General features: G+C 38.0%; 2 protein-coding genes across 11 annotated transcripts in view; one reads left to right on the top strand and one right to left on the bottom strand.

Moving 5' to 3' along the window:
- phc2a (polyhomeotic homolog 2a (Drosophila)) overlaps positions 1 to 23126 on the top strand; it is a 66736-nt gene extending 43610 nt beyond the window's left edge. For 3 of the 5 annotated variants that reach the window (XM_022677464.2, XM_022677462.2, XM_022677465.2), the window contains 8 exons: positions 10613 to 10992; positions 12005 to 12173; positions 17955 to 18163; positions 18563 to 18695; positions 19684 to 19798; positions 19881 to 20004; positions 20112 to 20397; positions 22063 to 23126. In XM_022677464.2, coding sequence (XP_022533185.2) covers positions 10613 to 10992; positions 12005 to 12173; positions 17955 to 18163; positions 18563 to 18695; positions 19684 to 19798; positions 19881 to 20004; positions 20112 to 20397; positions 22063 to 22217 — 1571 coding nt within the window. In that variant the 3' untranslated portion in view covers positions 22218 to 23126. Of the gene's footprint in view, positions 1 to 10612; positions 10993 to 12004; positions 12174 to 15950; positions 16306 to 17954; positions 18164 to 18562; positions 18696 to 19683; positions 19799 to 19880; positions 20005 to 20111; positions 20398 to 22062 lie in introns of those variants that run through there. The other 2 variants (XM_007246306.4, XM_022677466.2) reach the window with 2 other exon arrangements.
- A 2130-nt stretch (positions 23127 to 25256) lies between these two features.
- Positions 25257 to 27705, bottom strand: part of eif4g3b (eukaryotic translation initiation factor 4 gamma, 3b) — a 61245-nt gene continuing 58796 nt past the window's right edge. For all 6 annotated transcript variants that reach the window (XM_022677453.2, XM_022677454.2, XM_022677455.2 and 3 more), the window contains 3 exons: positions 26704 to 26785; positions 26381 to 26527; positions 25257 to 26262 (listed from right to left, as the gene is read on the bottom strand). In XM_022677453.2, coding sequence (XP_022533174.2) covers positions 26081 to 26262; positions 26381 to 26527; positions 26704 to 26785 — 411 coding nt within the window. In that variant the 3' untranslated portion in view covers positions 25257 to 26080. The remainder of the gene's footprint in view (positions 26263 to 26380; positions 26528 to 26703; positions 26786 to 27705) is intronic.

Raw genomic sequence — 27705 nt, 5'->3', positions numbered from 1 at the left:
ACTAATTATAAACAATTTATAAAACATTTATAAAGCTAGTCTTATTTTAAAGTGGTGCCATTAAAACTTACCAACACAAACATTTGTAATGATCTTATGAAAATATTAGTGTTTTTTTATGTAGTGTGACAGATAAAGTGAATTCCATTTTCAAGCAGTTGCTAAGCTGTTGCTATGTAGTTACTGTGGTATTCCAGGTGGTTTCCATGGTGTGGCTTAATGGTTATCTTGCGTTGCATAGCGATTGCTGTGGTATCCAAAGCTGTTATGTGGTTAAGTAGAAGCTAAGTGGTTTATACTGTATGAGGTTTATATGGTATCCAAATTGGTTGTGTTCTTAAATGGTTGCAGGGGTGTTGCTAACAGGTTCCTATGGTATTCCAGGTCATTTCTGTGGTACCCTATGTTGTTCATTTAGTGTTACAAGTGTATTTATATGCTGTGACAAAACTCCATTCATTTCAATAGGAAAAGAGTTACACAAAAAATTAAAGCTACACTGTAAGTCTGATCAGAAAGCCAGAAACAAGCATGAATCACAATCTGAAAAATCTGGAGCTGGAATGATATTTGAGCCTTGTATGTCAAATATTTGTTGTTTTTAAATGTTTTACCTAATTTTACCTCATTTAAAAAATATAAATATTTAAGAAATAGAAATGCTCTAAAGTGTTTCTATTCAGAAATGTTTCTGTATTGACTTCCATTAAAAAGGTTAAGAAGGATTTCTCCTTTCCCCGTACGGTTGCCATGTTGGAGATACAAGGTTTTTGCATTCCTTTACCTGAATGATGTTTAATTAAGAGCATTATTGATGGAGTACTATAAAGTATTATAAATTGAAATCTCCATCACTTTAGATTGAGTAACCCCAGTTCAATACAGCCCTATTTATTTTATAAGCATCTATCTGATGTGACCTTGTAGACAGTAAGATGTAAGCTGTTCATCCTCACGTATTGCTTTTTAATACATTCACTATTTAATGGTTCTGCATGTGAAGGTGGCCTTCAAAATAGTTTCTTTTCATCTCTTTTGGCCATTGGCTATTTAATAAATCTATGGCCAGTCTTGATATAAAAAACTAAACATGCTTAGAGACAATATAAATACCTCCCTGCCATGCGTTTAAAGCAGCACACTGAACATACAAGTTACTTTCATTTCCTTTAATATGGATAACCTCCACTTTACTTAAAGGCCACAAATAACCTTGGTGAACAGAATGTTCCAGATATATTCACTATATACACGCATGAATACACAAAAGACTGTAAAATCGAACTGCACTACTTATTACATTTATTAAGCAAATATAACTTAAATAGTACAGAATGTTGGGATGATTTAAATTATTTCAAACTAACCAAAAAATGAATAGTACATACTGGCATCTTTTTACGTATTGGGTGTATCTTGTACTCACTATCTCTGTTCACCATTCTCTCCCAATGTGTTGTATTAGCTGCTTTGCCTCACTATTGAAGACCGTAAAAGCAGCCACTGTCTCTGCTGGTTTTATGTTGGCTAATTTCTAGAGTGGCTACTCATGCACTAATGCAGAATGATGCTATACATGTGGCAACAACATCTGTTAGTGCCACGTCTGTTAGTGCCACTGGTAGAGCACAAAAATCAGTAAACCAGGGTTGCTTATTCCTGGTATTGGAGTTCTACCATTGTATCTCCAGTTAGAGCTGGGTAATATAGTCCAAAAATACAATATCTTGATATTTTAAGGCATTTTTGTAGTACACAATATTTATCATTTTTAGACGCAGACAAAATGCATCAGCAGTGGCAGATTCTTAAAAACTAAAAAGCTATTAAAATACTCTTTCATGCACAGAACAGTGATTTTTTTATTCAATGTTTGCTTTAAATAGGAGTTTTATAAACTCTACCACTGATCAGACAGCTTTTAAATGAATGTGCGTGGTAACACAAGCAATGGAAGCAGTTACTGTTCATATAAATTTGGATGTAATCGGTAGTGGAGAGTAAGCAAATAGTCCGAGGCATGTTGCAAAAACTGGATGATGGGCAGCTGATCTGTGGTGGATGATGGGGATGGGTTACTTTTAGAAACTTCCATCAGTCTGGCCGGACAGGGAACAAGAGGGCCTGAGGGTCCAACATCCATTGGTGTCCAGTCAGACAGGGAATTGGAGGATTAGTTTTGACTGGATTTATGGAAAACAGAGAATATAAAACATTATCAGAGTGTGATTATTATCTAATGACTTTAGCAGATCTGAATAAAACAGCTTAACTAAAGGGAGAAAACCAGAAGGTAACATAGACACGGAGGCTCCCTGAAACACTGGCATCCACGCACTCCACTGTCCACAAACCTGAGGGATCATGTTTAGTGGCTGAACGACAGCACCAGCATCTCAGTTCACCACAATTCCAAAATGTCCATGAACCCCTGGATCTGCTACCTTATCTAAAGGGAAAAACATTAATTACCAAAAGCTAAACTAAACAAGTAAGTTTTTAGTCTAGACTTTTTCGGGAAGGCTATTCCAGAGTTTGGGCACTTTATAAGATAAAATAAAATATTGTCATATTGATGATACCCAGCTCTATCTCCCGGGCCAGTCTAACCCTGAATACCCTGAGTATCCAGTCCTGAATTTTGTTTTTGCTGGGTGCTTATGGAACTGTTAAAGTGATTGATGGGCCTCTGAGTGCAACACCTTCCAAAAATGACAAAACCAGGCCTGGATACTGTTTTTAAGATCCAGAATTAAAGACTTCTGTTTGAGTATTCAACTACAGTACACTTCACTTCTTTAATAAGTGAATTGTTTGTATATTGTATTCCGCTTAGTGTGTTATTTAAACTCTATCTAAATCTAAATCTTAGTCAGCTTGAATGAGGTTGATGGCAATAGAGGCCGGGAGAAATAGAGTTGAAGCCTGACACCTGGACATATCTGGATATCTCACACTCCTTATTTCCTTCATCCCTCTGCCTGTGCCATTATGTTCATAACACATCATCCATCACAGCCATATTAATAGAAATGAGCTGCCTTCAAGACATGCCAGACCCCCATTACACTGCACCACACCAAGTCCAAATGGAAACCACAAGCAGGGCTGCTGTGTTATTTGTGGGCGAGGGTTTCGGCTCGGGTGGCGAGAACCAGATCCCGCTGACATATTTCCTGCTGAAGAAAGTTGACAGAGAGCTTCAGGAAATCAATAAACTCAACTACTATATAAGAAGCCAGTGGAAGCAGTGGAGCCACAACAGGCTTGTTACCCAACAGCCACAACATCAATCTTTATATGGAGCTTCACTTCTTGTGCCCGAATCAACCACTAGGAACTGAAAGCTAGTGTTACACTGTTACAATAACAGTGGCTTCACTCCTAATGCTCTCTAATGGCCACCCTCTGACCAGCTTCTTCCTGGAGCACAGGGGTTCTGAAAGAGATCTGTTATTATAGTCACTTGGCATATATATATATGTATATATGCTAAATTTGCTAAATTTAGAGAGGACAGCCCTTCACAAGATCTATCCCTCTGAATCTACAGGGAAGTGCGCAGAGGAAGAAAGGCCCTTCGTACAACCTATATTTTCTTCATGAGGAACTCATTAGAACTTGAAAAGAACATAGCCAGGAGCGCGGACCTCAATATAGCATTCAGAGCGTGATTGGAGAGCAGCCTAAGCAGGACCAGACGTTTTCTGCGCTGACTCCCTACAACTAGATCTAAGAGCCACTTCAGTGAACAAATAAAGGGGGTTGGGTGAACTCCCGCAATCTCCAAGGTTATGAATAGTGCTGGCTGATGTATCACTTTAGTAATGTAACATAGTGCTATATTACTATACTGGAATTGGTGTCATTGAACAATATTAAACTTGCAGTTTAAGTGGTGGTTATGCTGTTTGTGCATTACTGGCACTAGATTGTTTGGAATAAATAGTACATAGTAGGTACTAGGGGTGGGCGATATGACCCTCTAATAATATCACGATATGTCTTGGTATTTTTGCGATAACGATACTCTTGGCGATATGAAAAAACACAGAATTACAAAAAAAAAAAATTTCAAGAATACACTACTGCAACAAAATGAAAATGGGTAAGTTTAATTATTGTATACGATACGATATGGAACACCCCTAATTGAGATATTAAAAAAACAAACAAACAAAAAAACAACTTTTATCTGAGTTGTAACAGAAGTTAATGATTCAGAATATCATGATACTAAAAATGCACTCCAAATATCTTCATATATCCAGGATTAAAGTAAAATCTACTTTATATTTGCTATATAATTGGAAATGGAAACAGTGTGAATTTCTCTTTTGCTAAAAACAGCAAAAAAAGTAGTACCCTGGTGTGATAATTAGGGTGGGTGATATGGCACCATATTTCAGGGTAAAATATCGTTCAGGATATTCAAAAATGTTGGCGAAATTATCGTGCACGATACGATATGGCACACCCCTCGTAGGTACAATACTGAGCCCATGTCATGGAGAATTAAATGTTTGGAATTGGCTCAATGTAGTTTGTAAATAATACATTTTTAAAATCTATAGTTCAAGCAAATCAAGTTTTAACAGCTTTAAGGAGTTTTATGTATTCTTTTCTTATTTTTAAAAGTACAAAAGAACAAAAAGAGAGAGAGAAAAGCAAAGAGTGAGTTTTTAGTAAAACTGTCTTACAGGAAAGCTTGCCTCTACAGATTGTGGTTGTAAATTAGATTATAGTATTAATGAATTAATCTTGTACATACAGTAATCATGAGTTTGTGAAAACTGCCCCTAGGTCTACGGAGTGCATTAGTGTCCTAGCCTTATGTTGCTCATAACACAGTTCTATGCGTTGTGTTGGATTTAATGCAGTGCTAAGTTTCATTATGTTCTCTTTTGTTGCATAACAATATAACTGTTTGTAAGAAAAATGCTTTAATCTTTTCAGACCCTGCATCAATTACAATAACTATCATTACGTTTCTTTTTTCAAATGTTTTGTTGCACAGACCTGTTGTCCATCAGAACAGATCATAAACCAGCCATTGAAACAGTAGCTTAGCCCCGCCCACTGCACTGGAGAAAAATCACTAAGCAACTAGGGCATGCGTAGAGCATGAGAAGTGATACAAGCGCAGTTTCCAATTCTTTGTGATTTAGAACACTTTTTTATCATGTTCAGGAATAAAAAAAAATGTTAATTGGATTTATTTTTACATAGATTTTATTTTAATATAGTAGTGTCTTAATTTGTGTGCTAACCGTAAAAAAGAATTCTTATATTTTTCCATCAATGGAACATAATACAGGTTTGAAAGGGTTATGGTGCATTTTATTTCGTATACTGAATATCAATTTTCATTCACTTTCAATTAATTGCCAAGCCTCAATATACAGTATATCACTGTATTATTATCACATTATTATATATTGAGTTTTAGTTATATGACCAAAAATGTTTAAAGTAAAGTTATGTAAAAGTAAAAGTAAAAGAGCTGTATAAAAAAGTGACTTGAGTTGAGGGTGACATGTTCTTTAAGCTCCTCAATTAAGTGGAAGTACTAAAGTATCACACTTTTTTGGTAATTAAGTATTGGAAGTAATTTATTCTAAAATGTAGTACTGAAGTACTGCCAGTAAAAGTACAGTACTGTGTTATTAGAGTAGTTTCAGAACTGTTATTAATGTAATTACAGAAAGCTGTGGAAAGTTAGCAATGTGAAAGGCAAAACAGGAGCAGTGCAGTATACATACATGAGTACCGATGCAGCACGTAAACCATGTATCGGAGTAAAAGTATTAAAGGTCTCATTTTAATTAATTTTAAAAAGTCTAGTTGTGGTCTCTAGTGTGAATGAATGTCATGTGATCTGTTTTTTTGGGGGAAAAAAGTGCAAAAAATTCTAACCATTTGTTCCATAGCTCTGAATTACTGGGCAAAGCATAGAACACTGATGTGTTATTTGCACAAATAACACAGGAACAAACTGCCAAGCTGTTCCTAGCGCTGTTAGCTTCTATCTGCTATCTGATGAGAAAGCGACGCTGCCTGGCTTCAGCTCTGCCTGTGGGCGGTCGCGAGCCAAGGTGGGCTAGGCCATGAATACTAATTTACTGGTTGACATAGACATGGTGCTTTCTTTTTCTAATCGACTCGTTTTTCTGAATATTTTGTTTTACTAGCTACTGCAGACAGTGGAGGTTAAGGAAGAGTTGTATATTCATAATGTGCAGCATGAATATACAACTCAGAGAGACCTACTGTATATCAAAAAGAACAAGAAAAAGTGTATTTTAGTAAAAGGGACACCTTTAAGCTGATCCAAAATATATAATACTCCAGTAGATACAGATACAGTATTTTAGTACTTAAGTACAATATTGTAATAGTTCTCCTTCATTACTATACATCTCTGAATATGAAACAGCACATTTCATATGGAAACAGATGGAACCTCATGAGCTTAGATCAGTATTTTCTCTCAGACAGCTGATTTCAAATATAACATAACAGTCATCAGCAAGGATGTGAATCTTTGCTTGTGTTTGTTTTCGTACATAACAGTGGATTGAAGTTTAGATTTGGCTGTGGTCCACCTTCTCTGTACAGCTTCTGTTTCCATCATGCTTGAGGCATAACTCATAGAAACACTTTAACGCTATCCTCAGCTCTCCTTCCTCAAAGCCAGGAAGTCTTACAGACATTTCCTTTTTTTCATTTAAGCACTGTGTTAAACATGGCAGGAAGCCTAAACAGCAGGATTTAATGATTTATTAACCTGCATGCAACTTCAACTCGAGTATTTCCCCATGTGCAAAGAATGGCAGTCCAAACATCTGAAGCGCTGCTGTTCTGTGGATGCTCTGAACTATGCAGGATATCAGATAGCAGCAGCAGCAGAACACTATGTAACTATGGAACTATGTTACTATGTAACTAGCATCTAGTTACATAGCAGTAACTGCTTCTAATATCTAAGGAAATATTTTTTACTAGAGTGTAGATTAAGTATTGCTGTAAGGATTGATTGCATTTGATTACAAGAGCATCAGAGAAGTCAGTATGTTGGATGATCATCACCCCACACCTCATCATCCCCAACTCCCTAGCTCATCTCAGAAGCACTGAATGGAGCACCATGATTACAGAGACCACACTTCCACTGCTCTACAGTATAGAGCTTACGTTAGGCATGGTGCCAATAAGTTCATGTTCATCTTTTTCAAAGACTCATTATTCTCTGGGCAAAACTTCTCTAGCTGTCTCAAGCTGTGTGTGTGTGCTTTTTTTTTTACATCTGTGCCAGCTGGTATATTTATATATTGCTGGTAATTACTGACCTTTTGTTAGCCATGGCAAAAAATTGCACCCATATTTGTGGTTTTAATTGACTTTCACACTACTGCAGTTAATACAAATCACCCTATGAGCACTATGTTATGGACGACTGTTAATCCACCTGTTATGTTAATTTGTCAGGAACAGCAATGGTTGTCCCAGGTCAATCTGACCTGGTGCATGTTTAATTATCCAATCACATACACATACAGCTCTGGAAAAAAATAAGAGACCACTTAAAATTAGGAGTTTCTTTGATTTTACCACAAAAAAAAACTCTGGATTATAATCAAGAGAAAGATGGATGATCATCCATCAAAACCATCAAACCAAGCTGAACTGCTTGATTTTTTGCACCAGGAGTGGCATGAAGAAATCCAAAAGCAGTGTGTAAGACTGGTGGAGGAGAACATGCCAAGAAGCATGAAAACTGTGATTAAAAACCATGGTTATTCCACCAGATATTGATTTCTGGACTCTTAAAATTGAATAAAATGTTGTGTGTAGTTTCTAGAATAAAACAACAATGTTTATTTTACTCAAACATATACCCATAAATAGCAAAAGCGTTTATAGTGGTGTGGTCTGATTCGACACTAGGTTTTCCCACATCTGTTAGAGAGGGATTTTTGACTGCTAGGCATGCCTCTACGACATCTTCAGCAACCTATGGGTTTGCAGAATGCTGTACTTAACCATATCTCATCTTGTATCCAGTATAGAGGCGAACCAACAGGATACTAGAACCTTCTTTTAGTTGTACAGTTTTCTCCATTAACCTTCCCTTTTCCTCATTCCTAATATTATAATCACTTACAACTTATATCATCAATACATTCACACATATGGAGTTTCATTCCATTTCAACAACTATTTTTTGGTTATTTTTAAGTGTGAAAGATTAAAGTATCCATTAAATCTTTCCCGGAGACGATGGAAAACTCAAAAACAAACTTGAGTATGGATTTAGGCATGACTAGACTCTGCAGATTTATCACTTGAGGTTATTTGGAAACGGGCAGGTTAACATTCCATTCCTATAATACAGCAAAAGCCAGCAGAGCGTGAGTGAGTGAGGAGCAGAAGGGGTAATGAACAATGAACCCACCTCCTCGGGGGATCCCGCAGGCACCGGCTCAGCCTCGGTTTTAGCGTATTCACACCAAGTACTTTACTCAGCTCAATCAGAGGCTGACATCTTAGAAAAACAACAAAAGGTCTTATTTTTCTTTTGTCAGAACAGGTTTAGATTGCATTAGGTGAATGGAGCTTGCCAAGAACACGTCGTTCTATGGCTTCAGACAGCTTTTCTTCTGGTGAAACCTCAGATATGCACTGCTGAAACTGGTTAGCTAGATTTAGGTGCTGCAACAGTAGAGTTCTTTAAAAACCAATACAACAACAAAACCTCACCTCACCTTCTAGAGGGATCTTAGGTGCTCTCCGTCAATAACCTCAGTCTGAGGTTTATCTGTCATACTTTCAGTTTCTCTGATTTTGCTATTTATAGGTTTATGTTTGAGTAAAATAAACATTGTTGTTTTATTCTATAAACTACAGACAACATTTCTCCCAAATTCCAAATAAATTTATTGTCATTTACAGCATTTATTTGCAGAAAATGAGAAATGGCTGAAATAACAAAAAAGATGCAGAGCTTTCAGATCTCAAATAATGCAAAGAAAACAAGTTTATATTGATAAAGTTTTAAGAGTTCAGAAATCAGTATTTGGTGGAATAACCCTGTTTCATACATCTAGGCATGTTCTCCTCCACCAGTCTTACACACTGCTTTTGGATAACTTTATGCCACTCCTGGAGCAGAAATTTAAACAGTTCAGGTTGGTTCAGTCCTTGCCACCCTTCAACCTTCATCTTCTTTAAAAAGTGACATTACAATCTGAACACACATGCTGCATGTTCAGCATATGTTTTACATTATATTTCTTATATTGTCTCTATATTTAACTAAGCTTAAGCTTAAACTATTCATGGTAGGCTACTGTAAAGAAATCAGAATTTAAGTCATGTTCACTTCAAACCACTGAGAATATATTAGCACACAACTGTTTATATGTAAAGAAAGATTTCCATAAATCAGTTGAACTGAAATCAGTTGGCCGTTCAGACTGGTTATACTGTATATAGAATATGTTTTTATAAGCATGATCAGACTGATCAAGTGAGCCAAGCAGTACGATCAAGTTTGAAAAAGATGATGGAACAGCTTGAGCAAGCTGACAAGCAAAACCAAGCCTAACGGTGATGGTGGGTCCAGCAAGACTGAGCTGGTTGACCAGCAACACCAGCATTTATCAAGTTGGTCGATCCTTGTGACCAGAATCAAGACCAAAATCAAATAAAGTAATGCAACATGCTGGTCAAGAAGTTGTCAACCAGTAAGCTTAGGGTATAGAGTAGTAGAGTATCTGCTATCACAATATTTTTTATATGTTTTATATGATATCTTTGCCATATCCTATTGTAGACAGTAATATTGTTATATATCATCTATATTGTAATAATAGTGGTATTCTTAAAAAAACAATCTATCTTGTATTTGTTTTGCTATTTAGAATTTGTCTATTGTCTACCACCAGCGAAATACAATTGAGATAGGTAGGTGTATTTTTAGAACAGTTCTGTTTACACTAGTTAAAAGTAAAAATCCACCCTCAGCCAAAACAAAACCTGGGGTGGATTTTTTACTTTCTGGATCTGGACTACCCACCTCTGTGTGTAAGTAACTATAGGTTTACATAGGATCTCCGGTGGATTTGGTGTTTTGCAGAGACTCTAAAACTAGGTCAGTGACTGAACTGCTCTTAGCAGGGCATTACACATGTTGTAAAGTAACATATGCAAAGACTGTTATAAGTGTAAAAATGTCTTTATTTTAAAATGTTTCTAACTGTTGTCCGTCTTGCTGCTGCCTGGATTCGCAGTGCTGTTAGCCAATCAGAGGCGTTATGTTTGCATGTAGGAATGAATATTCATGAGCAAGAGGCAAATATGGCTGGAACTCCTTTATAGAGCCTGTTAATAGAGTTCAGGTGAGCAGGGCTAGGGTTAGGGTTAGGGTTAGGGTTAGGGTTAAAACTTACATATGTATGAAATAAAACTTTAAAATGTATTTTTTTCAGTAGTATATATTTTTAAATTAATAAAATATACCCATACTGTCAAGACCCTTCAGTAGTTTTTAATTCTTGCATGAGATATGATTTAATGTACAGTACACTCACAGTGCCTCTGTTTGTTTTAGCATACACACAAATCCAGACCCATCAGCTCCTGCAGCAACACAAGCAGCAGTTTGTGATCCAGCAGCAGCTACAGCAGCAGCAGCAGTCCCAGCTCTTCCAGAGAAGCCAAACCCAGCTTCTACAGCCAGCCTCCATCCAGACTCAAGCCCAAACCCTGCAGACTGTTTCAATCCAACCCGCCCTAGCAGGCCAGCAGTGTGCCATTCCTGTACTGCCCAAACCTACCACTCCCTGCCAGCAGGCCACCATCTTCCATTCCACTGTGACTCCTCCTCAGGTGCTCGCCCACAACGGCCAGCTTCCCCTGCTGAGCTCCAACAAAGCCAAACACATGCAGATACCTGCTGTCAGTCTCCAGTTTCAGCCCCCAGCAGCCCAGGTTAGAGATGGTTAAAAAAATACATTCATATTATGAAGAAAAGAATAAAAAAAAAACTAAACATTGAAATCACCCATTATTTCTTTCTTTATTTTCCAGTCAAAACGCCCATTTAGTACAACCTTTCACTGTTTCAGCGTCGTAAAAATGCAGTTAGATAGATAGAAGTCCTTTTATAATAAAAGCTCTGAGGGCTTTTTTTAGACATAGCGTTGGCTTGTTTTATTGCAGTAGAAAGATGGACACAAACACCTGTGGATTTTTACTATCTGAAGCAGTAGAGGAGCTTGAATTAATTTTATTATTTTTATTTATTAGATGATATTATTAGATATTTCACTTGAATTTCTTGCCTCTTAATGAGTTTCAGTTGTAAAGTAGAGTTGTAAAGATGTGGAGTTGGTAAGATACAGTGAATAACTCTTCTTGAGTAATGTTCTAATCCATATTATGGCAAGAAGTACTCAACTAAGTAAAGAAAAAATACTTGAAGTGAAATGAAGGTCAGTCAATCCAAAAATGTCAAGAACTTTGTAAGTGGTATAGTAAAGACCGTCAAAAACATTATGATGAAACTGGCTCTCATCAGGACTGGCCCAGGAAAGGTAACATCTAACAGCAAGAGTAACCTCTGTTGCACAGGATACATTCCCCAGAGTTGCCAACCTCAATATTTTGGTTTGTTTAACACTTTCTAAGTTTTTACATGACTCCTTATGTGTTCCTTCATCCTGGTACTATAAATATAAAAGGAAGCATACTTTACAGTTTTTATTCAAATACCTTTCAATTATTCAAATAAATTAATATGTACATTAACTGTTATTTCCACAAATGAACCTGACACATTTTGTTCTTTAAAATATAACATTTTATCTCATTGTAGGAAAATAACTTTTTTTTTTAGATGTTTGAGGTTTTTATGACACTGACATTGATAATTATTGTATTTGTGTATTTTTGTGACCTGTAGTTGTGGTCCTCCTCATTCTATTCTGATGCTGATTTCCAGGCTGCCATGGCGACACAAGATGATGCTGATAAGGAAAGCCCTGCTCCTCCAGCAGCTGGAGATCACAGTCCTGTCCAGTGTGAACTCAAGCTGCTGTCCTCACCAACACAAGAGCTAATCATCACAGAACAGTGCCAGCCTGACCACAGCCAGACAGGGAACTCTGAAGGTACAGACATTTCCTCGGTTATTGCTTGGTTTATTCTCGGTTTGTGAGTTAAATTAGTTTAGTAGAAAGAATGACTGTACTTTTTGCAGTGAAATGATGTTTGGTGGATTTCCTGGACTGAAATTACAGTGGCACAATAATAAGATAGTAAGCAGTAATTTCATGATTTTTGACTTGGAGTTACACTATTTCTGCATTTCCTGTCAGATTTTTTTTTTATAAGAGACATGGCTCATTGTTTTCCCTGAAAAGCTTTCATTTTGATTGAAGGGCAATCATAGCCTAAGACCAGACGCAAACTTTTGTCCCGGTGCCAAGCGTGGTCTAAATGGCCAAGAGCACTGTGGCCACTGTGTCACTGCCATCTGTAGGCTCGCCAGCCGAAACACAAAGGCTATCCCCACTTTATCTCTCCCCTCAAGCGGAAGAGTAGATCTGTCACGCCCCAGCGTCTATTGTCCGGTCCAGGCACTTGCTAGAATGTGACAGCTTTTGCCATAATTAGAGGCGAGGGGTGCAGCTTTGTAATTCCCAGTGGGCTCGACAAATAAAGGTGGACACACACACTCTAGCTGTCTGGCAGGTGTGGCTGAGGCCTATCCACTCAGACATTCATTTATGAGTGATGATCAATTACTCCTTTATGAAAGAAATGGGTGCTAAATGCATTTTTAGGGCACGGTCTGAAGGGGTTTTGTTGGGAGTTCAATTAAAGCATTGAAACCATAAATCATGTCAAGCTGGCTTGAAACGCATGGGTCAGAGCTGGGATCATAATTGCCTTTATAACATGTTGCTTTAATTCTGGTAAATTACAGGCTGTTGTTCTTGCCTTTGCCTCTGTGAGATGTATTTTGAGTCTACTGTTTGTATTCTTGAGTACACAGTACACAGGAAATATGTCAGACTACAATTTTCCACTATAAATCGATGAGAAAAGCATATGTGGCTTTATATTAAAACAAAGGATCTAAGGGGAGAGGTCAGATTTAGGTATAAAGAACATAAAAATACAAAAAGAGACCACTTACAAATTATGATTTTATCTGATTTTACCAAATTGAAAACCTCTGAAATATAATCACAAGGAAGATGGATGATCACAAGCCATAAAACCAAGCTGAACTGCTTGAATTTTTGCTCCAGGAGTGGCATAAAGTTATCCAAAAGCAGTGTGTAAGACTGGTGGAGGAGAACATGCCAAGATGCATGAAAACTGTGGTTATTCCACCAAATACTGATTTTTGAACTCTTAAAACTTTATGAATATGAACTTGTTTTTTTTTTTTTTGCATTATTTGAGGTGTGAAAGATCTGCATCATCTTTGTTATTTCAGCCATTTCTCATTTTCTGCAAATAAATGCTCTAAATGACAATATTTTTTATTTAGAATTTGGGAGAAATGTTGTCTGTAGTTTATAGAATTAAACAACTATGTTCATTTTACTCAAACATAAACCTATAAATAGCAAAATCAGAGAAAATGATTCAGAAACTGAAGTGGTCTCTTATTTTTTTCCAGAGCCATATATATCTTAATAGTAACTAGAGAGTGTTTTTTTCTGTAGAAACTGATTGGAGCTGAGCAAGTGTCCCTGTGATAATATGTGTTTTTCCTCAAGTGTTGATAATGATTGCTAAGGTGTTGTTATAGTATAGGTTTTGGTTGTTAAGGCTTTGCTATGTGTTTGCTAGGGTGTTGCTACACTTAAGATGTTAATTGCTAAAATGTTGCTAGAAGGTTGCTAAGGTGTTAGGTGCTATGGTATAGTATTGTATAGTTTGGTTGCAAACCTTTTTCAAGGTTGTTCCTAAGGTACTGCTAGGGTTTTTGCCATGGGGGTTGTAAAATGTTGCTAGGTGGTTGCTAAGGTTTTAACTAGTACAAGTACATTTGGATAATAGAACTATGTCCACAAACGTTTGGCTACATTTTGTGGTGCCAAAACTTTGCCTAAAAGACTGATGGCTCTAAAGCTCTTCCATACATCCACCATTCATTCCTATTGGGAAAAGATGTATGATAATAACAAAGGTAGTGTTTGTAGCTTAAATATGAGCTTTCAAGAACTTTTTCAACAACCAAAGCAGTTGTGAATGTGTGCAGCTGTCCATAAGATGCCACAATAACACAAAAAGCGATCTCTAAATGTGAAGATCCAGGGTTACTGAAGGAAAAGCAGCTGAGGTGACTTTATCTGACTGCCCCAAGAGCTCGAGCTGAGCTGTTTTGACTCCCACCTGCCAACTGTGGGATTGAGTGGCCTTCCATATCTACTGCTGGATAGAGTTTCCATACATATACTGTGTCACTCTCGCTTTCTCTTTGTCCGTGTGGAAACCAAGAACCCCTTTATCTAAACAGTTGTTTCTAGTCTATTCTTAGAGTGGATAATACATCATCTGATAACCCTTTTATAGACAATTGCTGTACAGTGCAACAGTGTTTTTGGTTGACCGACAGTGTACATTTGGAGTTCGGTCAAGAAATTTGACACTGAAAAATCGAATTCACGCTCTATTTCCCCTTACCTTAAAAGCAGGCAGTCAGGGGTGCCTGTAATCTGAAGTTTGCTTTTTACTATTTCTAAGCTATTTATAAAGCTGAATAATAGAAGAAAATAAATAGTTTGAGTTTAGCAAAATCAGGATGTGATAAAATATTATATTTTCCAGTTCTATTTAAGAGGCTCAGATACTCTCCTCTGTTAGCCCTGTCTTAGGTGATTAGCTTAGGATAACAGTGACTTGTGAACTTTTATTGTTAGTCTACAGCAGTATTATTTTATATACCCAGTAAATATATGTAGCAAGTACAAGTGCATCTCAGTCTTTTCCAATATGTGAACTTTGTGTTATTGATATTGATTATTATTATTAGAAAATTTGGAGAATATTTTATTAATTTTAGTCAGAATTAAAGTTTAGTTTTGAACTAATTTGTAACTAATTTAACTGTATATATATATATATATATATATATATATATATATATATATATATATATATATATATATATATATAACTGTTGCCATTCTTTACTTCAGATTTTAATGTTTACATCTGCTGTTCGATTGGCTGATATATGTCTATTCTCATAGACATTAGGGCTCAATCTATGTTAAATGTAAATGTGCAAGAAAAAAGAAATCACGTATATGGTAATGGGCGCAGGGTCTGAAAGAGTTAAAAAGGGTTTACCTGTACCAAATTTTGTTTGTGCAGATAGTGTTTCCCAAAGAGGATCATCAGATTCAAAGTAAAGTCGACAGTAGACACCTTACAGTTAAAAAGACAAATAACAGCTTTACATTTTATATCTACCCTGTTATTCGCTGTACTAGAAAAAATATTCAGCTAGAGCTTGGAGCTGTTTGAAGCTAAATGAACAGTTCTGATCTATATCTATACATTTAGCGAGATCATAATTACATGGTAGGTTTAAGTGAACTGCTCTGATTGTATTATAAATACAAAACTTTTAAAAGGAAGTGTGCAGGTTTTCCTCTGAACCTCTCTGCTACAGTTCTGTTGATCTCGTCTAACGTGTGACGCCTTTTTAATAATAAGTGCGTGTGCTTGTCTCGCCCCTCCATCCGCTTCTGCGTGTGTGCGTGCGTGCGTGCGAGCGAGCGCGCGCGTGTGTTTGTGTGTGTGTGTAAGCCGCTAAAAGTGGTTTCGACCAATCAGAATTGACCTCGGCTGTAAAGCTGCGCTCCCATTGGACATAATTCCAAGTGCGCAGACGCCGCGCGCTGCGGCTGCGCGCTGTTTCCTTTTCAGTTCCCCGAAGTACAAAGAGGATTAGGGAGCGCGCGCGGCGTCACGCTGCCTGCCTGACTGCCTGTTTGCTGTGTGGCTCGGTCGCGCGCACGGCGTCGCTTCACGGCGAAACCGCGAATCGGAGAGAAAGTTTGGAGAGGCTGAGCGCCGGCGCTGCGGGTCAGGTGTAGCTGCGGGCGGCCCCGGGGGACGGTGGAGCGGTGCGGCGGCGGGCGGCTGTTGTTCCGCTCCGCTGGTGTTTAGAGAGAGTGAGCGGAGGAGCCGCAGCGGAACAAAGACGGGGGCTTCTGCAGCCGCGACCCGCGGTCAACAACTACAGGAGCTACAGCGCGACCGAGGAGCCGAGCGGTACGTGAGCCCTTTGTGGAGAGAGCGGAGGAGATCCTGTACTTCTGTGAAGTAGAGAGAGAGTTTTGGAGATACTTTCTCGGGCTGGAGAGAGTCGCGGGTCCGCGGAGAGTTAGTGTAACGGTAGCGCTGTTTACTAACTAGCGTAAACACACTGAACCCAACCGAGCTAACCTAACTATCTGACCGTCCGCAGTCTGATTAAACCCGAATTCACACCAACAGTGCCCGACTTTCCTCAGATTAAACTACTGAAAACTTTATTAATAATAACTGCTTCAAGTTTTAACTGTACTTTAGCTACAGCAAAGCGTTTCTTTTAGTATTAGCAGCTTATAGAGCTTTTTGATATTCCTAGATTTTTAGTTACTTGGGGTTACATAAAAATTGAGACCACTTCAGTTTCTCTGATTTTGCTATTTATGGGTATATGTTTAAATAAAAAGATCATTGCTGTTTTATTCCATAAACTACAGACAACATTTCTCCCATGTCCCAAATAATAATGTTTTTATAGCATCTATTTGCAGAAAATGCTGAAATAACAAAAAAGATGCAGAGCTTTCAGACCTCAAATAATACAAAGACAGTTCAGAAATCCATATTTGGTGGAGAAACTCTGTTTTCTAATCACAGTTTTCATGCATCTTGGCATGTTCTCCTCCACCAGTCTTACACACTGCTTTTGGTTAACTTTATGCCACTCCTGGTTGATTATATTCCGGAGGTTTTAAATTTGGTTAAAAAAAATTAAAAATACTTTTTTTAAAGTGGTCTCATTTTTTTCCAGGGCTGTATTTGTAAACAAAGAGCACCATGTAAAGTGAAGAGCATGCTATACTTTTCTAACCATTTATTTCAGGTTTTTGTTTTATGAATAGTATGCAAAAAACAGTGCAAAAATAACCTCACCTCCTTGTATTTCATTCAAGGAGAAGTGTAAAATATATGAAAAGCAAATGTCTATCTACTGAGATTTCCTCTGGCAGCTTTTATATGATCAAAAAGATTACATTAAAAGTTTTGATTTCTGTGTACGATAGCCAAGTTAATTTGATTAACCTCTCAACCCTACGTGATATAGTTTTTGTATCATATTGACAGTGAGCTCTAATAAGTATATTGAATGCTTAAAGAACACTTAGTCAACTTATTCATATCAATATTGGAATTATACCGTATTGACCAAAATGAAAGAAATATATTGTGATAAATTGTTGTATTGTATAGACAATATGCTTTAATAACAATATCAAGGATATGATCGGTACATAAAGAGCACTGACTCAACTGGATATTGTTCTGTCTAATGAATATTATCACTCTATGGCACTTCAGAATGAATGGGTCAGTTTCCTGTACAGGAGTTGAGCCTAGTCATAGACTGTTTTTCCTTTTCACCTATGGGTCAGCATCCCAGACATGGATTAAACCTAGTCCTGTATAAAAAAATATTTTACTTTAAATTGGAAATATCCATTCAGAATGCAATGGTGAAAACTATCCTTGGAGGTCAGTGACTACAGCTTTATTTGGGTTAGCTGTCTAGCTTGTAAGAAGATCCCTCTGCAACTGTTTTGCTATCTGAGCGCTTTGTAGAGAAATGTCCCTGTTGATGGCCTTGCTGATGGATGCTGTCCCCTCCACAGGCCCAGCTGCTGCACGGTGTGTGAATGCTAAACCAGGTGTGGGCTTTCCTCCAGCCATGACCTCGGGTAATGGGAACAGTGCACCCACTGTGACCGGCAGTACTCCTCAGAATGGCGAGAGCAAGACGCCCCAAGCAATTGTTAAACCCCAAATCCTCACTCATGTTATAGAGGGATTTGTTATCCAGGAGGGAGCCGAGCCTTTCCCTGTGAGTACCTCTTATCTACATGCTTTTATTTCCCATCCACACACGTGTCCACAGCCTCCTTATTAAAATAATTACTAAAAATATTTTTGTACACATTGTTGTTACTGGAATTAGAAAATGAATTTAGACTGAAAAGCACGCAGGATATGTTTGTGTTGTTTGGGGTTGATGTAGGGTCAACCACTGCTTTGTACAGTCCTCTATTTTTAGCCAAAGCTTTTTATCAGGAGAAAGACACTTCCCTCTAGTGGACACTTTAAACCACAGTGACTATGTGAGTCTGCTGAATCCTCTGTGGAAGTTTAAACAGAGTAGTAACTAGTGAACAAATAAAATGCTGTAATGTGTGAGTTATTAAACACTAAATTAAAGAGCATCAAACCTCTTAACACATTGTAGGTGGAGCGGCCGTCGCTGTTGATTGAGAACCTCAAGAAGCAAAAACAGCAGCAGCAGTTTTACTCAGATTTGGACAAAAAGGTCCAGGATTCTCACACAGCAGACACAGAGATGGAGGATCTCTCACAACATGGTATGTAGATATGTTTATAACAGTAGGTGTGTATAAGGTTGTAATAATACTAATTGTGATTTAAATCAAAGTGCTCAATACTAAACAGTTGGATATTTGAAATTGTCTGAACACTAATGCATGTTTTCTCAGACACAGGTCGCAGTAGAATCCCATTTTTTTAGTCTAGGTGGTAGATCTGGTGCTTGGGGGTCTAGAATTTTTTATTATTATTGATCATTTTTATGTTCAGATCAATAATAATCATAAGCATGATGATTAATAATATGTTAGTGATCTTTGTCATACCCCTTCTTAATGACTATGACCTTGTTTACTCCTGGTCTCTCCATATCTGCATAATGCCAAACCACAAGTGTAAACACACCCAAGACACATTTAAAACTGTCACAAATCTCATCATTCAAACTACTTCAGTTGGGGAGTTGGTCCATGATGCCTTTGTGTCATGCAATAGCAATGTAAATGCATTAATTTCTCACAGATGCTTTCGAAAAAGGAAATGGCAGTAATAATTGTGGCACAACAAGCAAGTTTGCATATTCCATCCCACATAACAGTCAGGTTTTAGTCTTTTTGTGGATGCATTTCGTCTCCAAATCGAATTGCATGTGTTTCTTGCACATGTACTAGTCAAATTAAGTGACCTGGTGTAAACAGGGTAAATGATTCCTAAAGTGTCTTTGGCTGAGAAAAACAGGAGGGGGGAATCTCTACATTATGTGGAGGTTCTTTAATGTCCTTGGAAGTTGTTTACACCTCATGGCGCCTCACCTCACACCACACCTCAGGTTCTACAAAGCTCATTCACGAGAAGAAACATTTTTGCCGCTTTTACTTTTTAAAATGTAGACAAAATACAGCATTTACTTGGTCCTGGTGGTACTGTATTTAAATTTGAATGCTATAGGAGTGACACTGACAAAGAGTGACACTGGCAATCCAATAAAATCTTTCTTTTTTCTACCCCCAATCCCCCACCCCATAGAGTTGAAGATCCAGGAGGAGGAGCCGACACTCACCTGCGAACTGTGTGGAAAAGTGGATTTTTCCTATAACTTCAAAAGATCAAAGCGGTTTTGTTCTACCTTGTGTGCAAAGAGGTATTACAGTTATAAACTTTGCATATCCTAATAAACAAATGCAGTTCAAAGATTTTACATACTTAACAAGCTTTGTGTTTAGGTATAATGTGGGATGCACAAAGCGCATCGGCCTGTTTCCAAGACGGCCGACTCCTGAGAACCCCAAGAAACAGAAAGCCTCCAATAACACTCACCACAACACTAGTTCAGAGGCCAAAAAACAAGTAAGTTGGTTTTTTTTTTGGGGGGGGAGCTTAAAATTGGCTTTATCCTCCCTCATTTAATCTTTTTTGGTACCTAAAACTGACCTCTCTTTCTCCGTCTACCCCAGATTCACAGCACTCAAACAGCCATGCTCGGTTCAGTGTCCTCGCCACGTCTCTCTCACCTGAGTCACGGAGAATCCACCCAGTGTTCAGACATGTCCAGCTACGAGGAGCCCCCTTCACCCCTGTCTGTGGCCAGCTCTGGAGCACAGAGGCTGCGCAGGGAGCGAGGGCTGGAGCCTGGAGAGAGCCACAGCAGGGAGCTGCCTCTCCTCACACAGCATTTCCTGCCCAGTGACCCCGCCAAGTGGAATGTGGAGGATGTTTATGAATTCATCTGCTCTCTGCCAGGTATGCTTTGGCAACACTGAGACCTAGGTGCTGAGGAGTTTCCCTTTGGGCACATGTGATGAAATTTTACAAAAGGTTGTTGTTGCTTTGTCAAGGCAATGAACTTAATAGAGCTGAATAAAGCAAAAATGACATGTGATTTTTTTTTATGATACTGATTTAGAAATGCTGAGGATCAGCTAAAACTGATCTAATGAAAGGGGAGCTTCTAATGGGCGTTAATACTGTGATGCATAAGTGTAATGGAGCAATGTTACCTACGCTAAATATGATGCACTCAACTGAAGTCAGTTGGCACTGTTAAAAATCTCTGCTAATCAGGGGACCACCTTGGTGGTCATAAAGTAGGCCAGATAAATCCATGAGAAATCCAAAGAGACTACAAAGCAGATGAGTAAAGACAAGGATAGTGTGTTTGCAGAAGGACCAGTCTCTGTCACAGCAGGCATATGTATATCACTAGGCCTGGCCAGGTTTCTACTCTTATCAACTCAGAATCTGCTGATTCCCCTCAGCTGTTTTTGGTATACTACATCTCACAACCTGGGGTGACTGATAAAAAAACATTGTATTAAAATTTTAATTCCATTCACGCCAGTGTGATATATATTTTTTTCCTTTTTTTTTGGTGCCATGCTTTCAGTTACACTCACTCCACAACTCCTGATTTTAATACAGTTACTTACTCAGTCCTATCAAAATGTGGTTTTGTTAGGCATACACTAATGGAAAAAGAGGTAATGCAACAGGATGAAGCAGATAGTTACATAATGACCCAAGCTTCATGGATAGTTTCCTAACCTGGCACAGTCAGGACAAGAGTCTGCCTGAACTGAACCCCAGAACAATGATTTCAAGGCGACTAGAGATTTCAGGGTGTCTAGAGGTGTTAATGACCTCCCCCGCACTCAAAAAACGCTCTTACTTCACCAAATGTACCCAATGAGCAATGGCCCATTATTGTCTCTTAATCCCTTTCCGAATGGGATTAGTTTCTCAGGGAAACATCTGTGGAAAATATTTCACACTTCCACTCAGTGTTAAAACTCTTGCATCCGGACTGCAATTGAAAAAACAGGAGGACCAGTGAGTTTTTAGGCTTTCTCAGTCATGACATTGCATTCAGTAGCTCCTCCATTTCCACTCGCTGTTGTGTTTTATGTGAATCTCTGTGGAAACGCGCACCCAAAGTGTAATTACGGTAGGTGGCAGTGGACAAATAGCTATTTTATTAAACATAAGGTGATGAGAAAAACTAATCCCACTAAATCTAATCCAGATTGGGCTTTAATTGCTGTTATAATTATATAAAATGCCACATACCCAATTTCATTAGCATGCATATTAAGTTTAATTTTCAGTCAATCCTATACCAAACCCGTAGCTTTAGAAATGACTGATGCTTTAAACAATTGCGGGGAAACAGCCTGTAAACAGTGATGTTTAACAGATTTTTGTATCTACAGCAGTTAAAGTGAGTAATGTATGGAGTTTGTGGGCAGAGGCAACGTTAGATTTGTGGGTGTGAACAGGTCCTCCACCCCTGACACTTTTTCCGTGAACAAACTATACAGTATACAGACTGTATACTGTAACTGGCTTTCACACAGGATTTACACACGTCAATAGTTCCTGTTAACTTATAACCTCTCTTTCCACTTCCAGGCTGCCAGGAGATAGCCGAGGAGTTCCGTGCTCAGGAGATAGACGGCCAGGCCTTACTTCTTCTGAAAGAAGACCACCTCATGAGCACCATGAACATCAAACTAGGCCCTGCACTGAAAATCTTCGCCCGCATCAGTATGCTCAAAGACTCGTAGCTTCTCCCGCGGGCAGTAGCACAACATCTGGAAAAGACTGGAAATACACAAAAATCCTGCACTGATTTCACTTCATATCCCACAATGGTTATGATTCCAGGGGACCGGTGCTGCTTCTGGATGGACTGACAGACTTTGCTTGTATTCGGTTCACAAGCATTAAGAGGAGGGGTATGGCCTTCAGTCTGACTGCAGAGCCCCATGGGTAAACTATCACTCGGATGATGTAGAAGCACAAGTAGTTACGCCCACAAATGCTCATGAAAAGTTCAACAGGTTTACAATTCTTTTGTTTTGGAACTGGATTTTTTTTTTTTTTTTTTTTTTTTTTTTTTACATTTTACAGTCAGGACTTGTAGTTCAGGTGTTCTTTGTCTCAGTGAATTGTTTTGTTTTGTAAAAATGGAACTTTAGCCTTGCATAAAATGTGCCCAAAATATCAGCGGTGTTACAAACCACAAACAAAAGAAGCAACACTTACTTTTGTAGATTGGTCATAAGCAAGTAGGTGAAAAACCATTACTTTCTAAAAACGTGTGCCTAATATGTTCCTGTCTATCCCAAAGATGACTTTGCCTTTTCATACTGCTCATTTTGTATCAACCAGTCAAATTCATAAATCAATGTTTCAGCACAGAAATAGGACAGCTTTTACTCATTTCTTTGGAAGTGGAGCATATACCATTTAATACATGGTAAAACGTGTCTTGTTATAGTCCTAAAATATCAGTGTTCATTCAGTCTCTCCTGTTTTTCCCTAAAAATACTGTGACCTAAATGTGAAATTTCAGTAACTGTCTTAAAGCTGGTCACTTTTGTAATTTACATTCATCGGTTCATCAAATGTCTATTTATTGAAAGTCTGATATGGTTTTGTATTAGGAAGAAAATTAAACCTTGTCAAAGTAATGATGGTATTGTTTGATTTTACTGGATCTTTACTATACTGTGACACAATCTACACCTGATCACTTTGTGTTTCTTGAGAATCAAGATTATCCCAGCCCTCATCTAAACTTTGAGATGCATTCAAATTTAACAGATATAAATGACTCTCTAAGACTTTAAACAATCAACAGATTTCAGTCTGAATAAACACAAAAGTGTTAATAGATCTGGGGCAACTTCACTGCACAACAAGGTGCCTGGCAACAAATTCAGTGATAAAAAAAAAAACAGCAGCACATGTTGACTGGAGAATTTCTGATTTATTAGAGATACAAAAAACGTGTTTCGGCACTCTGTCCTAACCCTGATGAAGGCCTGAGTGCTGAATTTTTTTTTTTTTTTTTTATAAATTGCCAATTTCCAGTCAAGAGTTGCTGGGTTTTTTTTTCTATTTTTAAACCACATTAAGTCACCAGGTGTAAACGGGATGTGTCTAAATCAAGCAAATTTTCTAAATTGACCCAAATAGGCCACAGTGGATTTACACAGGTCTAACCCAAGTTTTGTAGGAAATATTGCCAACATCATGACATCACCCCGACCAGCATGGACACAATTCAATTCATGCCTAATACTGGCTCTGTGTGAAGAAACCAAGAGGCCTGTGCTCACTGCAGCATCAGCTTTCTGTTCTTAGCTGAAGGCACTTTGAGAGCAGTATGCCGCGTTGCTTTCTGCTCTGCTGGCCAATTGTGCATGCTTGCTGCTGCCCAGGGTCCCCTGCTGATATTAGGCTGGGTTTTCTAAAACGCATCATGTCTGCAACAAGAGTTTTGGTATGTGGTGCAGCTACAGCATCTGTAGACCTGTATCTGTCTCTCAGCAGTTTTGATTCCTCCTATTAGCTGTATTATATGAGTGTAGGGAAGTGTTGTACAGCTCAGGGGATTCACAGTTACCTCATAAACATGTTTTCAAATAACATACAGCTCTGGGAAAAAAAAATAAAAGACCTTTTCAGTTTCTGAATCAGTTTCTGTGCTTCTGATATATGTGGCACTGTAACTCACTGTAATTAATAATAAATAATTTGTGCCAGCACAGAACACACTGCCACAACCATGATGGAAGTGCTACTGGGTTGAGAGGAGAGCAGACATACGGTAGATCTGGAAAAAATCAAGAAACCACTTCAGTTCCTGAATCAGTTCTCTGATTTATATCTATTAATAGGTATATGTTTGAGTAAAATTAATTTGTTGTTTTATTCTATAAACTACAAACAACATGTTTCCCAAATTCCAAATAAAAATATTGACATTTAGAGCATTTATTTGCAGAAAATGAGAAATGGCTGAAATAACAAAAAGAGCTGTCAGACCTCAAATAATGCAAAGAAAACAAGTTCATATTCATAAAGTTTTAGTTGAGTTCAGAAATCAATATTTGGTGGAATAACCCAGTCTTACACACTGCTTTTGGATAATTTTATACCACTCCTGGTGCAAAAATTCAAGCAGTTCAGCTTGGTTTGATGGCTTGTGATCATCCATCTTCCTCTTGATTATATTCCAGGGGTTTTCAATTTGGTAAAACCAAAGAAACGCACATATTTATTTTTCCAGAGCTGTATAGTGTCTTTTGTTGGGCACCACTGGTCATATTTTTAAGTTAAAACCTCTATTAAGAATTTATATTGAGCAACCAATTAGGATTTAGTTGCTAAATATAACACGAGAAATGTGAAACGTATTATGCACAAGGTAAGTAATTTCTTTACAAAAAATATATCACTAAAACACATTTCAATTATTTTTTTGTAGTGGTTAACTTACGTTAATGCACTAGGGGTGCCCAAGCTTCTGCATAAGACTGCATATGCATATACATATTGTATTTATGTAGTGCATACTATATATACTATGTGTATACATAGAAATACATTGTTTCCTGGCAGCACTGCTCAGATAGTCCACTAATGGCACTAATGATGAGAAAGCCTCAGGTTCATGTTCTGAGACAATGTTACAATGTGTTGAAACAGCGACAGTTCTTCCATTCCACAGTTTTTTTTTTTCCATGTATCATTTTTGTTTTTAATTTATTTACAAGCTGTAAATTTGCTCTATCAGTATGAAGAATTACAAGCACTTTAGGTTCAGCAACATCTCTTTAGTGTTTTTATACAAGTTGCCATTTTGCTCATTTTATTTCCATTCAGAGTTCTTGTTCTTGTTTTGACTGTAATCTCAGCAGTCTCCTGAATGCATAGTTCTGCCGGATTAAATATATTTATTCCACATAGAGCAAGCTGAAGCAGAAGGAAAACTGGTACGGTTATTAAAAATAATAACCATGAACATCTGACGTACAACCACGTCAATCCAATCCTCCCTAGAACCCTGACAGTGTTAATCCCCCCCCCGTTAGACAATGTTGTTGTCCTGAACCGAACAATCTGAAAGTCAGGGAGGCTTTTTCACAACTGTTACTGTTACTATATTAATAGTATCGTTATATATCATTATTAACATTATTTATTTATTTATTTCTATATCCACCAATGCCTCTTTGTTTTGACCATTTGCAATATGTTAAATACATTTTTTTTGTATTTGCAGTAATTAAAAAAGAAAAAGAAAAAAAAAAGGAACCCATAAATTAGAGTCTGAACTTTTTGAAAGTTTTTGTTTCTTAGAAAGTAACAAAAAAAGAAAATTAAAAACTTAAAGGAAATATTACTATAAATAATACATGTATTCTTTTTTTTTGTTGTTTTTTTAGTGCTCCAGCAAATGTAGGTCGTTGCGTCGCCGTTTGTCGGTGAACCGTACCGCTCGCACTGCCGCGCTCCGCTCTTCCCATTGGTGCATAAGGTTTGCTTGTATTACGTTTCGTTTAGAAGATGCAGTTATTGTGTCAGCGACTATTGTCTTTTCAGCACACGTTGGCAAATGTGTCCGTTTTCCCTCTCGTCAATTGTCCTCGGACTCCTCTTCAGCCTCCCGTAGCCAGGTGAAGAAGGCAGTCACTGACTTGAGGGCCACGCCTTTGCCTTGCTGCTCGGCCGGGTCTTTGCTGGACTCCCACTTGTAGAACGCGTCCTCCGAAATCACGTCCTCGTCATACAAACAGTCGAAGAACATCCGGAGCAAGTCTGATCAGAGCGAGAGAGAGAGAGAGAGAGAGAGAGAGAGAGAGAATGAAATGAGAATACAGCCTGCTTTCAGAGTGTGGAACAGCATGGAGCACATGAGTCGAGCTGCAGTACTTACTGGGAGGCTGTTCCAGTTTTACTATCAATGCTTGAAGTGCATAAAGTGCTTGCAACTGTCTCTCCGTGTCAGAGTTAAGGTACTTGTGTAATACAGGCAATCGCTTCTGAATAATGGCCGTATCCACTCTATAAGAGGAGCTCTCCACTGTACACAGTTCCACACAGAGAACAGAGCCAGTCAGACACACACAGAAAGAACAGAGACAGTCAGAAGAGAACAGATGGAAAGTGTTTTCTGTAAATACTCATGATTATATGATTCATTAAATACAATATAACATAGAAACAAAATAAAAAAAATAAAAGCAGACCCGCACTTACATTTCACTGCTGCTTTACACACAGCCGTCATCAGAGCTCTGAGGAAGGGCGGAGAGCTCATCTCCGATTCATCTAGATTTGCCTGTTATAGAGCATACGCACACAAACATTAATGCATGCTTATGTTCACTGACAGACAAATTTCCAGCGTCTGAATAAAATCATGAGAGTCTTGAGTCGAGAGTGGAGTTGCGGTCGCGGCATCTCAATCGTTCAGTGGAAGGTGGTTAGAATTGAAGGTTTAATTGTTGGTCTTTTTCTCGTCCTAGCGTTCAGATTAAATATTAAACCATATGTAATATTATCGTCTTATTAACATTATTAATATTACAGTCTTGAGACTTGGCTCATGCAAATAGTGACGTGAATAAACTCAACAACCAATAGGAGAGCGCAAGAACGTTTACAGAAGTGGCCACAGATGAAACTCTGGTGAGGGCAGTTTCTGAATCAGTTTCTCTGATTTTGCTATTTATAGGTTTATGTTTGAGTAAAATGAACATTGTTGTTTTATTCTATAAACTACAGATAACGTTTCCCCCAAATTCCAAATAAAAATATTGTCATTTACTGCTATTATTTGCAGAAAATAAGAAATGGCCGAAATAACAAAAAAGATGCAGAGCTTTCAGACCTCAAATAATACAAAGAAAACAAGTTTATGTTCATAATGTTTTAAGAGTTCAGAAAACAATATCTGGTGGAATAACCCTGGTTTTGAATCATAGTTCTCATGCATCTTGGCATGTTCTCCTCCACCAGTCTTACACACTGCTTTTGGATAACTTTATGCCTGCACTCCTGGTGCAAAAATTCAAGCAGTTCAGCTTGGTTTGATGGCTTGTGATCAACCATCTTTCTCTTGATTATATTCCAGAGGTTTTCAATTTAGTAAAATCAAAGAAACTCTTCATTTTTAAGTGGTCGCTTATTTTTTTTTCCAGAGCTGCATGTCTTGGCATTAAATGAGTGCACTTTAGTGTAGTTTAGTTTCCATTAGCA

Source organism: Astyanax mexicanus, chromosome 13 (genome assembly GCF_023375975.1).
Source record: "Astyanax mexicanus isolate ESR-SI-001 chromosome 13, AstMex3_surface, whole genome shotgun sequence".
Classification (NCBI taxonomy): domain Eukaryota; kingdom Metazoa; phylum Chordata; class Actinopteri; order Characiformes; family Acestrorhamphidae; genus Astyanax; species Astyanax mexicanus.
Note: the sequence above shows the minus strand (reverse complement) of the source record. Positions and strands in the feature narration are given on the sequence as shown.